At 36.4% G+C, this 14277-nt stretch overlaps 1 protein-coding gene across 1 annotated transcript; it reads left to right on the plus strand.

The window, feature by feature from the left end:
- The first annotated feature begins 9281 nt into the window (after positions 1–9281).
- Positions 9282–10222, plus strand: LOC103589366 (olfactory receptor 51V1-like). Its single transcript, XM_008571319.1, is given in 2 exon segments — positions 9282–9891; positions 9894–10222. Coding segments are annotated over 2 exon segments (939 nt in total).
- Positions 10223–14277: the final 4055 nt, after the last annotated feature.

The following is a 14277-nucleotide window of genomic DNA, read 5'->3' on the forward strand; positions in this document are numbered from 1 at the left end:
TTTAGCATAATCCATTAAGTAGAAAATAGGCATGTCCTGTGACCCAACAATATACCAACTGAACAGAAATGCATACATATGCTCACAAATAAAAACATGGTTGTGAATGCTCATTCAGCACTATTTATAATATAGCAAAACTAGAAATTACTCAAGAGCCATCAATAGTAGAATGTAGAAATCAGGTAGAGTATATTCGTATAATGGAATGTTACATAGCAATTGGAGAGAATTTAGTGTGACTACAATGAATAAGTCTTAAGCTCACAAAAATAATGTACATCAAAAGACATCAGACAAAAAGTTACATTCTATATGGCTTCTTTCAATGAAGATAAAAACAGAAAAAATCTACCGTGCTAAAGTTCAAAAGAGTGTTTATCTTTAGAAGGTTGGTAGTGTCTGGGAGAGGAGTTTTCTGGATCTTGGTAATTTTCTGTTTCTTAATCTAGGTGCTTGTTTCATCAGTGCATTCACTCTGAAAGCTCACTGAATTGTACATCTATCACCGTTGTACTTTTGCCTTTTAAAGTTAAATGTCACTATAAATGCATTTAATATATTTGGCAAGCATTTATAGGACTAGTTTGGATTAAGTCTACTGTGAAAAACTATCCTACTCTCAGGAATTTTAAAAATAAATAAGATATTTATTTATTTACTTACTTATATAAACACGGAGTACAGGTATTCTTTTGACATGGTGATTTCCATTCCTTTGGGTATAAACCCAGCAGTGGAATTGCTTGACCATATCGCAGTTCTATCTGTAGTTGTTTCAGGAAACTCCATACAGATTTCCATAATGTCTGCATCAATTTACAGTCCCACCAATAGGGGAGGAGGATTCCCCTTTCTCCAGATCCTCATCAGCATTTGTTATTCTCTGTCTTTTTATAATAACCTGTCTAACGGGGTACAGATGGCATCTTAATGTGGTTTTAATTTGTATTTCCCTTATGCTGAGTGACGTTGATCATTTTTTTCATTTTTCTATTATCAGTTTGTATATCTTCCTTTGAGAAATGCTTATTCAGTACCTTTGCCCATTTTGTAAAAGGGTTAGTTATTTTTTTACTGTTATGTTGTTTGAGTTCCTTGTAAATTCTGGATATTAATCCTTTGTTGGATGCATAGTTTGCAAATATTTTCTTCCATTCTGTCAGCTGTCTTTTCACTTTGTTAATTGTCTCTTTTGCTGTGCAGAACGTTTTTAGTTTGGTATAATCCCATTTATTTGTTTTTCCTTTTGTTGCCTGTGATTTTGAAAAATTATCAAATATTTTGATAATATGCAAGACTAGTGAATCATTAGGCCAAATATTAAGTGATGGAGGTGATCAGTGAGATAAAGGAAATTTGATACTAATTCTTATCTTAAGGACATTTAGAAAAACAGGCAAATTTGTGTTTCAGTTTTGAAGGGCTAGCAGGTATGAAAAACAGAAGATAAAAACCAGGGTTATGCCGAAGAAGGGACCATCCCCAATAAAAATATAGTACCCCTAAGAGCTCCACTCACATTCTACAGGTGGACTGAAAAAGAAACTGCTCCTGTCTTTCCTCCAGAGGACAGCAAGAAAAATTTCCTCTCTTCTGTCATAGTACTAGTTGAAGAGAAAACATTACTCCTGAAAATTTGCAACCAGAACATTTTTAGTGTGAATTACTTTCCAATTAAAGAGCTTAAAACTATTACAAACTGATCTAAAGATTTAACAAATCTTCTCTTGAGACACTCATTTCAGAGCTTCAAAATTTCCATAGAATAATTTTAATAAATTGGAGAAGTCCAAAGTTAAAATTCACAAGACGAGCAGAGGAAACAGGTATGATAATCAGTAGATTCTATATTCTGCAGAAATAGACTTGCCAAATATTTGAATTATCAGATTCACAGCAATGTTAAGATACATATAATTAGTACTGATGCAAGTATCTTAAAGATGAAAGAAACATTTAAAATATTTTAGACAATATTAAATATGTCAGGAACATTTCCATATATGTTTTTTTTTTACCTCTTTCTGTAAGTCTATCAGTTAAGTACTGTTGTTATTCAATTTTATACAAAGGGAAAGTATGGCACATGGAAACAAATTTGCTAAATATCATTAATGTAGTAAATGAAAGAACTGCTATTTGAACTTTAAAAACTGGCTCTAGAGCCTTAGCTCTTAACAGTAATGAAATATAATAATCAGGTAGAAGAAAATAAAATAATAAATACATAGGTTTAAAAACATCTACCTGAAAAACTCTTTGAATGCAAATATACATATCAAAAATAAGGAAAAATTAGTTAATTAAAAATTAGAAAATTCTGAAACAAAAAAATAGAAAATAGTTGGATCTAAAGAAATCTATAAGTCAATACAGAAAAAAAAGAGAAAAAATAAAGAGAGTTCTATATTCATTGCGATAACAATGAAAAGTTCTAAGTCAACTCATTAGAGCTCCTCAGTGAAGGGTATATTTAGTTTTCATCAATGTTACTATGATGGCCCAACGTTTGCTTTCCTTTGTATTTATCCCTACGGAATTTGCAAAATTTCCTGAATCTGCAGCTCGAGGATTAATTCCAATTCTAGGAAACAGCTGGATTTTTATTTTTTCCTTTTTGTCTTTTTCTGTGTCCGGCAACGGATCGCAACCCTCAGTGTTGCCCCCGTACCGGACCGGGACCGGCAACGGGATCGCAACCCTCGGTGTTGCTCCTGCGCCTCGCTCAGCCAGTGAGCGGGAACCGGTCTGTATGTGGGATCCAAACCCTTGGCGGGAGCACCACCACACTCCCAAGCGGCGCACTTTAGCAGTGCGCCCCCGGACCGGCCAGGATTTTTTTTTTTTTTTCCTTTTTGTCTTTTTCTGTGTCCGGCAACGGATCGCAACCCTCAGTGTTGCCCCCGTACCGGACCGGGACCGGCAACGGGATCGCAACCCTCGGTGTTGCTCCTGCGCCTCGCTCAGCCAGTGAGCGGGAACCGGTCTGTATGTGGGATCCAAACCCTTGGCGGGAGCACCACCACACTCCCAAGCAGCGCACTTTAGCAGTGCGCCACCGGACCGGCCAGGATTTTTTTTTTTTTTCAGTTTGAGCATCTGTTTACTCTTCTTCTGTCCTTATTCAAGGAATTCAATTATGTGCATTTCAAGCCTTTTCACTTTGCTTTACATGTCTAGTATGCTCTTCTAAGTATTATTCATTCTTATTTTATTTTTATGCTTTCATTTAGATATTTTCTGTTGTCTTTTTCCAGTTTCTTTCATTATATCTACCTAGCTGTTAAACATTAATGTTTATTTCATGCTCCTTATTTTAGATTTTATATAATTCATTTCTACAATTTTCATTGTAATGGCTGTATATATATATAATTTTTCTTGTAAATGTTCCTATATTTTCAGTTATTTTACCATTCTGGGTTTATTTAGAATAGAACCATTTAAAGTGTTATAAAAATAAAGAGGTCTAGTACAGAAAAAAAAAGAAGAGAAAAAATAAAAGAGTTTTAGGTGCATGAGTGGATGAATGTGGGAGTGTTACAGAACTAGGCTATTGGATCCCAAAGTCATAGAAATGAGCAACGCCCCCAGCAGGATAGCAAAGAACATTTTATTCAAAGAGAAGATAGACATATGCACAAAGAAGGTAGCTACAGAGAAGCTAGTCCGTGAAGGGAGCTGTTCAGCATTCTTATAAGTGGAAGGGGGCTCAGGGTACAGGCCGGCATCATCCTTCCGCACCTCTGGAGGTGACCCAGTCTGTTCTTGCTGGTTGCATCACAGGTGCATGCTCATTCAAGGCTTTGGTCCTTGTGCCTGATCAGTAGGTCTGAGATGGTGTTGTCATTCACTATTGCCATCCCAAGAGGATCATTGTAGCAGTCACCTTAGAGCTTTGTGCACATGTGGGAACTCCAAAGGGGTCTTAAGTTTAATTTGTAATTATTTTTTACAATTACAGGAAAAAGAAAGAAGGGGTGGATAATAAGTTTTAAACAAAGCCAACGGTTGTATTATAACAGGCCTTGGGGAAAGTGTTTCACAACTCAGTGAATTTCTATTCCCCTCTTATCTCAGTTTCTTTTATCAGGGTGGTTATGCCCAACTCCTCTCTTTCAGTTACTGTTATCAGAGGTGTGGGATAATCATGTGCCCTGGGAACTCATGACTGAGGAGTGGAAAAATAACAAAGTGTCCTCTTCAGGGAAAATTGAGTCAGTTTGGTTCACAGGCATAACCCTATTGTGTCTCACGGAGAGCTGGAAGAGAGAAGGTATAACACGTTACACATAGATAATCAGAAAAGCAGACTCAAGCTCTGGAATGTATGAATAAGTCACAATTCAGAGAAAATTCTGAGATGCCAATGTGTCTGGCCACCATGACCACAAAATAAGAAGGGACATTGTTTTTTTGTTTTTTTTGTTTTTCTTTAATACCATATCCATCCTCTCTACTACAAAGTTTGAATTCGTGAAGAAATCTGAGAATATGGATGCAGCTCATGAAGAAATCCATGAATTTGCCACATCTGGCCTCTATGACCTCCTGTGCAAATCTTGTACAAATTTTTCTCATTGGAAGACTTTAATAAAGAAACATTCATGTCAGGGGGATCTGAAAAATTTAGTTTCTGGTTGTTGTTTTTGCTTATTCTCCTCTGCAATACAGAGGAGTCCTTAGAATCAAACAGTAGTAATGCAGAGTTAAAAATTAAGAATTCAAAATAGTGTGGAAATAGAAAAATAGGAACTTTACAGTGGTGAAACCTGACAAACATTGACTTAAGAAAGTGATTAAGTTTAACTTCACCATGAATTAGTCACATTGATATCAACATATCAAGTGACCTATCCTGTTTTTTTCTTCAATATGTAATCTCTGTGTGATCATGATTTTTCCTAATTATGAAAAGACATGAGAAAAAAAGAAATTGAAAGATATTGTAAAAAAGAGCTTACCAGTAAAGTTCAAAAGTGTAAAGACAAAGGAGAGGAAGAAGCAGTAGAGAGTAGAGCAATGGTTACCAGAGGCTGGGGCGGGGGATGGATGGGGAGGAAAAGGAGTGGACTGAAGGGTACAAGACTGTGCTATCTGCCCTGGATGAGTTGCTGTGCAGTGTATGCATGTACTGAAACAACACACTGTACCCCACAAAAATAAATATAAACAAAATGAACAAAAAAGAATTGGAGGAGACTGAAGAAGATGAAAGGGACATTACAACTAATTGCAAAGTTGTATTCTGTATGAATCTTGGATAACAAAAAATATATTAGTGAAGAAACTAGAGAAATTCACATAAAGTCTGTAGTCCTGTCAATAATGTGTACCAACCTAAATTTTTATAACTGTACCACACTTACGTAACATTTTATATAGAAGCGGCTGTATGGAAGGTATTAGGGACACTTTGTACTATCTTTGAAGCTTTTCTTGAAAATTCGAGTTGTTTTTAGACAAAATATTTTTTAATACATACCTAAATTTTAAGAAAAAAATAACAGTTCAGTTGTCACCCACACATTTAGCTATATTAATTTCTGAAAAAAATAATTATACATTATGCATATGTAATGGAAATGTCCATGTTACAACTTAAAAACACTCATCCTCTCAACAAAATGAGAACACAAAGGCTACGTGTCTTTATGTGTTACTTTCAGCTTAGTGCACCTCCTTCTTGATAGTCATTAAATTAAGAACTGTGATATTGGACTAACACTATTATCACATTTTGCCTCATACTGTAGTAGATGGAAGATGAGACAACAGAGATATTTGGTTTACGTACATAAACATGTATGTATCAACAACTATTACCAAATTCCAGGTTTACTTCCAGCGTGCAGGTACTTGTTCGTACATGCAAGTCATCATCCCTGTACTTATGAGAGAAAAAAAAAAATTGGATGAACTGAAAATAAACAACATTTTTTGGACCCAACAGAAAACAGAGTCCACAGGGAAAACCACAACCTCAAATCTGGAGAGACAGGCACATCCAGAGAGACATAGTTGATATCTGCTTGTCGGGAACACAAGCTTCTGAAGAATAAATATGTAGGAACACAAATATGGTGAATTTAAGGAATTTCTGGAATCTCAGAGATAAAGATTCTTCTGGAGAATCTTTGGATGGCGTTACACTTTTTTCTGTAAAAATGTTTTCACAAAACCAAGCAGATTCTCATAGGAAATATCTGAGAAGATCCACTCATGGCTTTGGAAAGTGAAGTGGAAGAATATTTTTTGGAGACTTCTCTATAACTAAGTCCTGTTCCTTCCGGTAAAAGACTTTGCCACAGGTTTATCCCACATGGGAGAAGGAAATTCCTCCAACTCCAACCATCTCCAGCCTTTCTATCTCTCCTAGGCAGGAGAAATACCTGATCAACTGGTGTCAGGACTTAAAAAAAAAAAATATGAGAACATGGCCAAGAATAGAGATGGCTGGGGAAAAGCTATACAACTGAAAAAACAANGTCAATAATGTGTACCAACCTAAATTTTTATAACTGTACCACACTTACGTAACATTTTATACAGAAGCGGCTGTGTGGAAGGTATTAGGGACACTTTGTACTATCTTTGAAGCTTTTCTTGAAAATTCGAGTTGTTTTTAGACAAAATATTTTTTAATACATACCTAAATTGTAAGAAAAAAATAACAGTTCAGTTGTCACCCACACATTTAGCTATATTAATTTCTGAAAAAAATAATTATACATTATGCATATGTAATGGAAATGTCCATGTTACAACTTAAAAACACTCATCCTCTCAACAAAATGAGAACACAAAGGCTACGTGTCTTTTTGTGTTACTTTCAGCTTAGTGCACCTCCTTCTTGATAGTCATTAAATTAAGAACTGTGATATTGGACTAACACTATTATCACATTTTGCCTCATACTGTAGTAGATGGAAGATGAGACAACAGAGATATTTGGTTTACGTACATAAACATGTATGTATCAACAACTATTACCAAATTCCAGGTTTACTTCCAGCCTGCAGGTACTTGTTCGTACTTATGAGAGAAAAAAAAAAATGGATGAACTGAAAATAAACAATATTTTTTGGACCCAACAGAAAACAGAGTCCACAGGGAAAACCACAACCTCAAATCTGAAGAGACAGGCACATCCAGAGAGACATAGTTGATATCTGCTTGTCGGGAACACAAGCTTCTGAAGAATAAATACGTAGGAACACAAATATGGTGAATTTGAGGAATTTCTGGAATCTCAGAGATAAAGATTCTTCTGGAGAATCTTTGGATGGTGTTACACTTTTTTATGTAAAATGTTTTCACAAAACCAAGCAGATTCTCATAGGAAATATCTGAGAAGATCCACTCATGGCTTTGGAAAGTGAAGTGGAAGAATATTTTTTGGAGACTTCTCTATAACTAAGTCCTATTCTTTCCGGTAAAAGACTTTGCCACAGGTTTATCCCACATGGGAGAAGGAAATTCCTCCAACTCCAGCCATCTCCAGCCTTTCTATCTCTCCTAGGCAGGAGAAATACCTGATCAACTGGTGTCAGGACTTAAAAAAAAAAAATATGAGAACATGGCCAAGAATAGAGATGGCTGGGGAAAAGCTATACAACTGAAAAAACAATTGCGAAGGTAAAGCCTTGGGCCAAAAGGCCACTAGAAGACTGAGATTTAAGTGGAAGAGATTTATAGAGAGCTTGCTTTCCTACAACTTACCCCACATTAACAGGGTTCCAGTATAACAGTGCATTACTGCTGAAAAAGCTGAGAAACAACCATTCTTTTTAGAATTAGTACTTAGGGAGGCTCAATAGAAAAAGTGAACCTTAACTGATGCAAATTTAAATATTTATTTAAAGGTAGAAGGAACCCAGGAAGGAACACAATCTGTGAAAAAGAATCTAACTGTAATACAAATGTGTGAAACCACCTCACTGAAGAGGGTAGAGGGAAAAGTGCTGACTGACATAACTGTGGAAGTCAGTAGTGCAGGTGTGATTCCCCCCCCACATACAATAGCAATTAAATTATGTAATATAAATACTTTAATTCTGATAAGTAATGCTAAGGTTTCTAGCACAGAGTAAATGTTAAAAGATGTTCAATAATATTGTTATGAAAATAGAGGACCTAAGATCTTTAGAAGAATTATAAACTGCATGCAAAACTATAGGGCTTGCAAACAATTGCTATCTTTGCCAGCACTTGAATTCTTCTGAATACGTGAACCATGGTTTCAAAAACTGAAGGAACATTTTGTAGCTGAAATGAAGGAAAATGAAATGAAGTTTTATTTATAACAAATAAAAACTGTTTTACATAGGATGCATATGCTGGCCTTCGAAGAGAATGTAAAGAACTTAGCGAGGAAGCAAACTAGTAGAGGATTGTGGATCTCTCTGTCCAATGCTCATTTCCCTGTCTCCCTGGATGAATAAATTATTTCTACAAATGTGCACTTGTAAGAGTATTCAGAATGCGGTGAAGTGAAAAAGTCTGCTATGGAAATCCTTCCCAGGAGTTTTTCCTCTTTGTCCCCAAGGAGCAGTGGCCGTAAATGTTACACCAGTCATTCTCAGCATCTCCCAGGATCTAGAATTTACTCCAGTGGCTACTATACTTTTTGCACCTGCATAAATCTTGCTTCTTATTGAATCTCAGTGCACTACAACCAAGAAGAGCAAATCCATTTTCAAGATTGGCAAGAACATCTCTGTTGTGAGTGACAATTCTTTATTAATTGCCTAAAACATAGATGTCAAAGTGACTGAGAAATTACTTCTACATAGTACTTAGTGTCTTCTGTAATAAACGGAGGTTAATGTTACACCACACAGGAGTAATTTGCAATTTATTTTATTAGACTTTTGATGTGAACAGTTCAAATATGTTTTTCTTTTATAATGTGTTTGCTTAAACTTTATTACAAAGTCACAAGCAAAAAAATCACTTTTCACTATTCATGTCTGTAAAATGAAGCACTGAGGTAGAAAGGGATGGTTGTATTATGGATATGGAGACATTGATTTCTCTGTTGAGGGTAAAGACCGAATAACTAAGAGGTGTTATGTGTAGTCATAAAGTAGTAATTTAGTCTCTGTTTTGGAGCAAACTCAAATTCTGGGAAGATAGAAACACCGGTTTTAAATCTAATGAGCTATTATGCTAATCTAATCAGTCTTAGTATAGCTGTTACTTCAGACTTTTCACATATGAACCCTAATCAACTATTGTATACATTTTTCTTGAAAAGTTTCTGTCTTTGTAGATCAATGTCTGTCCGACCTTACTCCAAAATCAGTAACTCCACCTTTCTTCTTATGGGTTTTCCTGGTCTCGAAGAGGAGTATCCCTGGCTCTCCATCCCCTTCTCCTGTATCTATGCTATGGTGCTTTCAGGGAATTGCCTGGTGCTGCATGCGATCCGTACAGAGCCAAGCCTGCATGAGCCCATGTTCTATTTTCTAGCCATGCTGGCCCTCACTGACCTGTGCATGGGGCTGTCCACGATACACACAGTGCTGGGGATTCTGTGGGAGCTCAAGCAGGAGATTAGTCTGGATGCCTGCATCACCCAAACCTTTTTCATTCATGGTCTATCATGCATGGAATCCGGAGTCCTTCTCGCCATGGCCTTTGACCGCTTTACTGCAATCTGTAATCCTCTAAGATATGCATCCATCCTCACCAATACCAGAATCATCAACATTGGTGTGGCCATCGTGGGGCGGAGTTTTCTGTTCATTATTGCTCCCATTGTCTGCCTAAAGTTCTTCATTTACTGCCATCCCCACATCCTCTCCCACTCTTTCTGTCTACATCAGGACCTACTCCGTCTGGCCTGCTCTGACATCCGCTTCAACAGCTTCTATGCCTTAGCTCTGGTATCTGCACACTCTTTTTGGATTCAGTGCTTATTCTCATCTCCTACATCTTAATCCTTTTCTCAGTCTTGACTATTGCATCCCGGGAGGAGCGGCTCAAGTCATTGCAGACCTGTGTCTCTCATATCTGTGCTGTCCTGGTTTTCTACATCCCAATCATTGGTCTGACCATGGTACACCGCTTTGGGAAGCACCTCTCCCCTGTGGTCCACGTCCTCATGGGTAACATCTATATCCTTTTTCCACCCTTAATGAACCCCATCATCTACAGTGTTAAGACCCAACAAATCCGTAGCAGGATCAAGAAATGGTTCACCAGAAAAACCTGAGGACCAGAGGTTAATATGTTTTAGGGAAGGGAAGGTAATAGTTGAAAGAGGAATGCCTAATTCATAAATGATTTGTAGTCTCAATAATTAATTCTTAAGTAATACTTTACAGGTTAAAGTGATATTTGCCTCATTTGTAATTTACTTCTCTAAAGCCAGATAAATAGGCAGAGAAAGTTTTACTGACCCTTACTTTAAAATTAAGTGTAATGTTAACTAAGGTGAATTATGTTCAGTAGAGTGCTAATGAGCACTTGCCTAGGAAATGATTGAATCCGTAGTATAATTTCTGTTTTCTGAACTTTAATTCAGAGTATGATTTTATTTTTGCATGTAAGTGTTGTATATGTACACTTGCAATGCAAGAGACAAGCAGTTTGCACATATTCTTTCCATCTGTCACAAATCAAATCTCTTAAGATCATTCATATCTTTTCTACCTACAAATAATAATTTAGCATGACTGCACCCGAAACCTATTCTGTCTCATAATAGAATACATGATGTTTGTAGATTGTATTAATTGTTTAATGCAAAAGATTTGGTGAATAATAACATTGAATCAGGTTACACCTCTACATATCCTACCCTTTACGCCCAAGTATATACGTCTGCACATTGTAGTGAATACAGAATAGTTTAAAATGCTCGTAAGACGTGCTGATTAACTTTTAGTCTTGGTGTCAGCTTGGTGAACCTCTTTGTTTTATAGGAGAAGATGCTGAAGCGCAGAGATACTAAGACATTAATAGCTCAGTTGTAGATAGAATTGTGGTTTTGAGAATCTTTTAAGTATATATTTCATTATAATTCTCATCTTGCTTATGTGTAAAATTAAGGGATTCAACTTAATCATTAAATCTAAGTTTAGATTTATGTAGTTCTTGCTTTGAATAAAAATATTGACCCACTGTACCGAAAAATAAAAATTAGAACCCATGTATCAGCCTCAAGATTTTGTTTTGCATATTGTCATTAAACCATGGTTATGCACTAGCTATCCATGACTGGAGCAACAGTTACCAGCTATCAGCAGAGGTTAAATGTAGTTACCTACTTAGGTGGGTGAAAGTGCCAAAATCCAGCTTCGGCGAGGGGTGGGTACCCGAAAAAGGAAGGAGAGGGTCGGCAAAAATAACAAACACAGACGGAGACCTCAATGCATCAATATGCACGTTCTCTCTCTGTGGGCTGTCAGCGGGTTGCAGCTGGAGCCCAGTAGAGCATGAGACTTTGCCTTTTTTTAGGTTTTTCTCTGCAGGGGGGGGGTTGGGTACTATTTTTATTGTATCAGCAAGATTAAATCAATAGTCCAAAAAGCAGGGAGGAAACTTTTTTAGAGGTCAGCCAGTCCTTTCCTTTTGTCAGCATGTCTTGGGTGATCAACTCGTGCTTCTTTTTCCTGGAATCAGATTATCAGATCGGCAATCCCTTCATTGTCTAGACGTTATCTTGTGACCTTTTTCTGTTAGCAAGCTGTGGTTAATATCCACCCTATTAACAGGGTGGCAGCTATTTTGTAGATAACCTATATCTGTTCTTAAATGTATATACAACTTTGCTAAAAGGAAAAATGTTAACATTTCTGTGGCCCTGTAATCTTGATCTAAATGTTAAAGTGTCCTTGTGCACATCACCATCCCTCACAAAACTAGGTGTACTCTCTTATTCTTTTAAGATCCAATTTTGCAGGTTTAATAATTTTACAGAATATATTTTTATCCCAATACCTGATTCTTAACGATTTATTTAAAACTGGACACCACCAAGTAAAGGGAATTCTATGGTTTCATTCCCATATACTTAATTTATCCCAATCATATAATTTCTCATTAATGCCAACCATTCTCTTGCCATTAATACAATCTCCAGTAAATGATGTTTGCCAACTTAGATCATACTTTGGACATCCCCTGGGAGGGTACCAAATTTTTCCCTTTCTTATTTTATATCCCATGTAACCATATACCCAGATGGTGGGAAGAGGATGGGGACTTATTTTATTTATTAATTTCTCTGGTAAAGGCAATTGCTCATGATTAGTCGTGACCGATGTTTTTGAAATATCCATTGGCATAATTAAATGACTCAAAAGGGACAATTTGGAATTGTTCAATCTTTCCCGATCTTTGGTGGGACTATCTAATTTTATGACAACAACTGTTTGTGTGTCATTTTCTGTGTCTTTTGGAAAATCAGGAAACTGCCACGCTGACCAAAATATTAAAAGAGAAAGTAAAAGCAGTACTACGATGCCAAGGCAGAGATCCTTACAGCAAAAGCAAGTGCTCATAGCTGTGGTCCTGCCAGCAGCTCTCCCTCCGGCGGCCTTGCCAACTCGGAGAGGGCAGCTCAAGCTATTCCTTTCAGGACTCTGCCATGGCGTGGACCGCGCCATGAAAGCAAAACTGTCACACATTTTTCACTAAGTATACAAAGTTCTATCAACAATATTCTAAAGAATATAAAAATATTTAATTTGAAAATTAATATTGGGATTTTTACCTACCTTTTAGTTTGTCTTTTAGTAAGTGGATCCTCAAAATATTCTTGAACACAAACGTGATTATTTTTTTCTTTTGATTAAAAGACTCAACATTTATGCTTGTGACTCTTTCCTTTTCTAGTTGCGACCGCTGACCACCCAGGCACATCCCCATGGTTCAGTCAGTGTAGAAAACTCTGCCCTTGTCTGATTACTTTCCTCTGGTTGATTTCTTTTATTTCAGCTCCCTGTAGGGTACTTTATTCTCTATTGCATGTCTCCCCCGTAAGTCCTATCCATCTCTTTGTGGACCATTTCCTAAAGATTCTACTCGCAAATCATTGCTAATCCACCTGCTCTAGCAAAGGTGTATAAGGACATAATGGGCTGCTTCTCCTAGTTAGAAGAATTTGAGAAATAGGAGTGGGAAGGAAACTTCCCATTCAGATATAATATTAATTAATAGCGATGATAAAAAAAACCCTATTGTATATATACATTGATGTTTATATGTTTAAAGTTTCTAAAACACAGTCAACTGTGTTTTGGAAACTTTAAATTTTGTACAAGTTGAGGTTTTTCTTCAAATGTAATTCTTAGAAAAGAGGAATTATTCAATATTAAAGCCTCTATAAAGTCTCATGAGGTACTCCCTCAATTTCTTTACTACAAAAACAGACTGGAAGTCACATTAGACTGAAACAAGCCCAAGTGAGTAATTGTGAAACAGAAAAAAGTTTGAATAAAACTTACTCATGAAACGTCAGAGTCAAAACTTTGTACTTCTCTACTAATACGTTATTTTAATTAATTTTAACTCAATTGATCAGGTATAATTAGAAATTAGCTATTAATGCATTATGTTATATGTAAGGAGATATCTCTCTCTCTCTCTCTCTATATATATATATACACACACACATATATTTCTATTTATATACAAATATGTATATATAATTAATTCTCTATTCACAGATTCTATGCTCACCTTAATTTCACAACTATTATTAGACATGCATAGAGAAGTGAAACTTCTGAGTTGCTAAAGTGCACACTCCAAGCTGAGGCCAACAAGGAGATACTCCTACTTCTTGTTTCAGCTCTTCTACTATAAACGTGTGTCCTTTTGTGGTCAATCTAGTGCCATGTTTTTCCCACTTTTGTTCTTTTTGTTGGTGAATTCACTGTTTAAATGGCCCCCAAGCATAGTACTAATGTGCCATCTAGTATTCTGAAAAATAAGGCTGTGATGTACTTTACAGAGAATGTACATGTCTTAGATAAGCCACCTTCAGCATGAGTCACAGTGCTCTTGGTGGTGAGTTCAATTTAACGAATCAACGATGTGGTACATCCATTAAAAGAAAGAATAAATCTACAAATCTGCACATAAGGCTAGTCTTAAAAGGACCAAAGTAACATCTATAGTGTGTGATGAAGCTATGGGAAAAATGGAAAAGTGGCTAAATGTGTGGATTTATGATATTACAGAAGTGTCATAGTAAACAGCACTTTTGTGAAGTGGAACAGGTAAAGGGTCACAAAAATCAACTACAATGTATATTGAGAA

Source organism: Galeopterus variegatus, unplaced genomic scaffold (genome assembly GCF_000696425.1).
Source record: "Galeopterus variegatus unplaced genomic scaffold, G_variegatus-3.0.2 Scaffold679, whole genome shotgun sequence".
Classification (NCBI taxonomy): domain Eukaryota; kingdom Metazoa; phylum Chordata; class Mammalia; order Dermoptera; family Cynocephalidae; genus Galeopterus; species Galeopterus variegatus.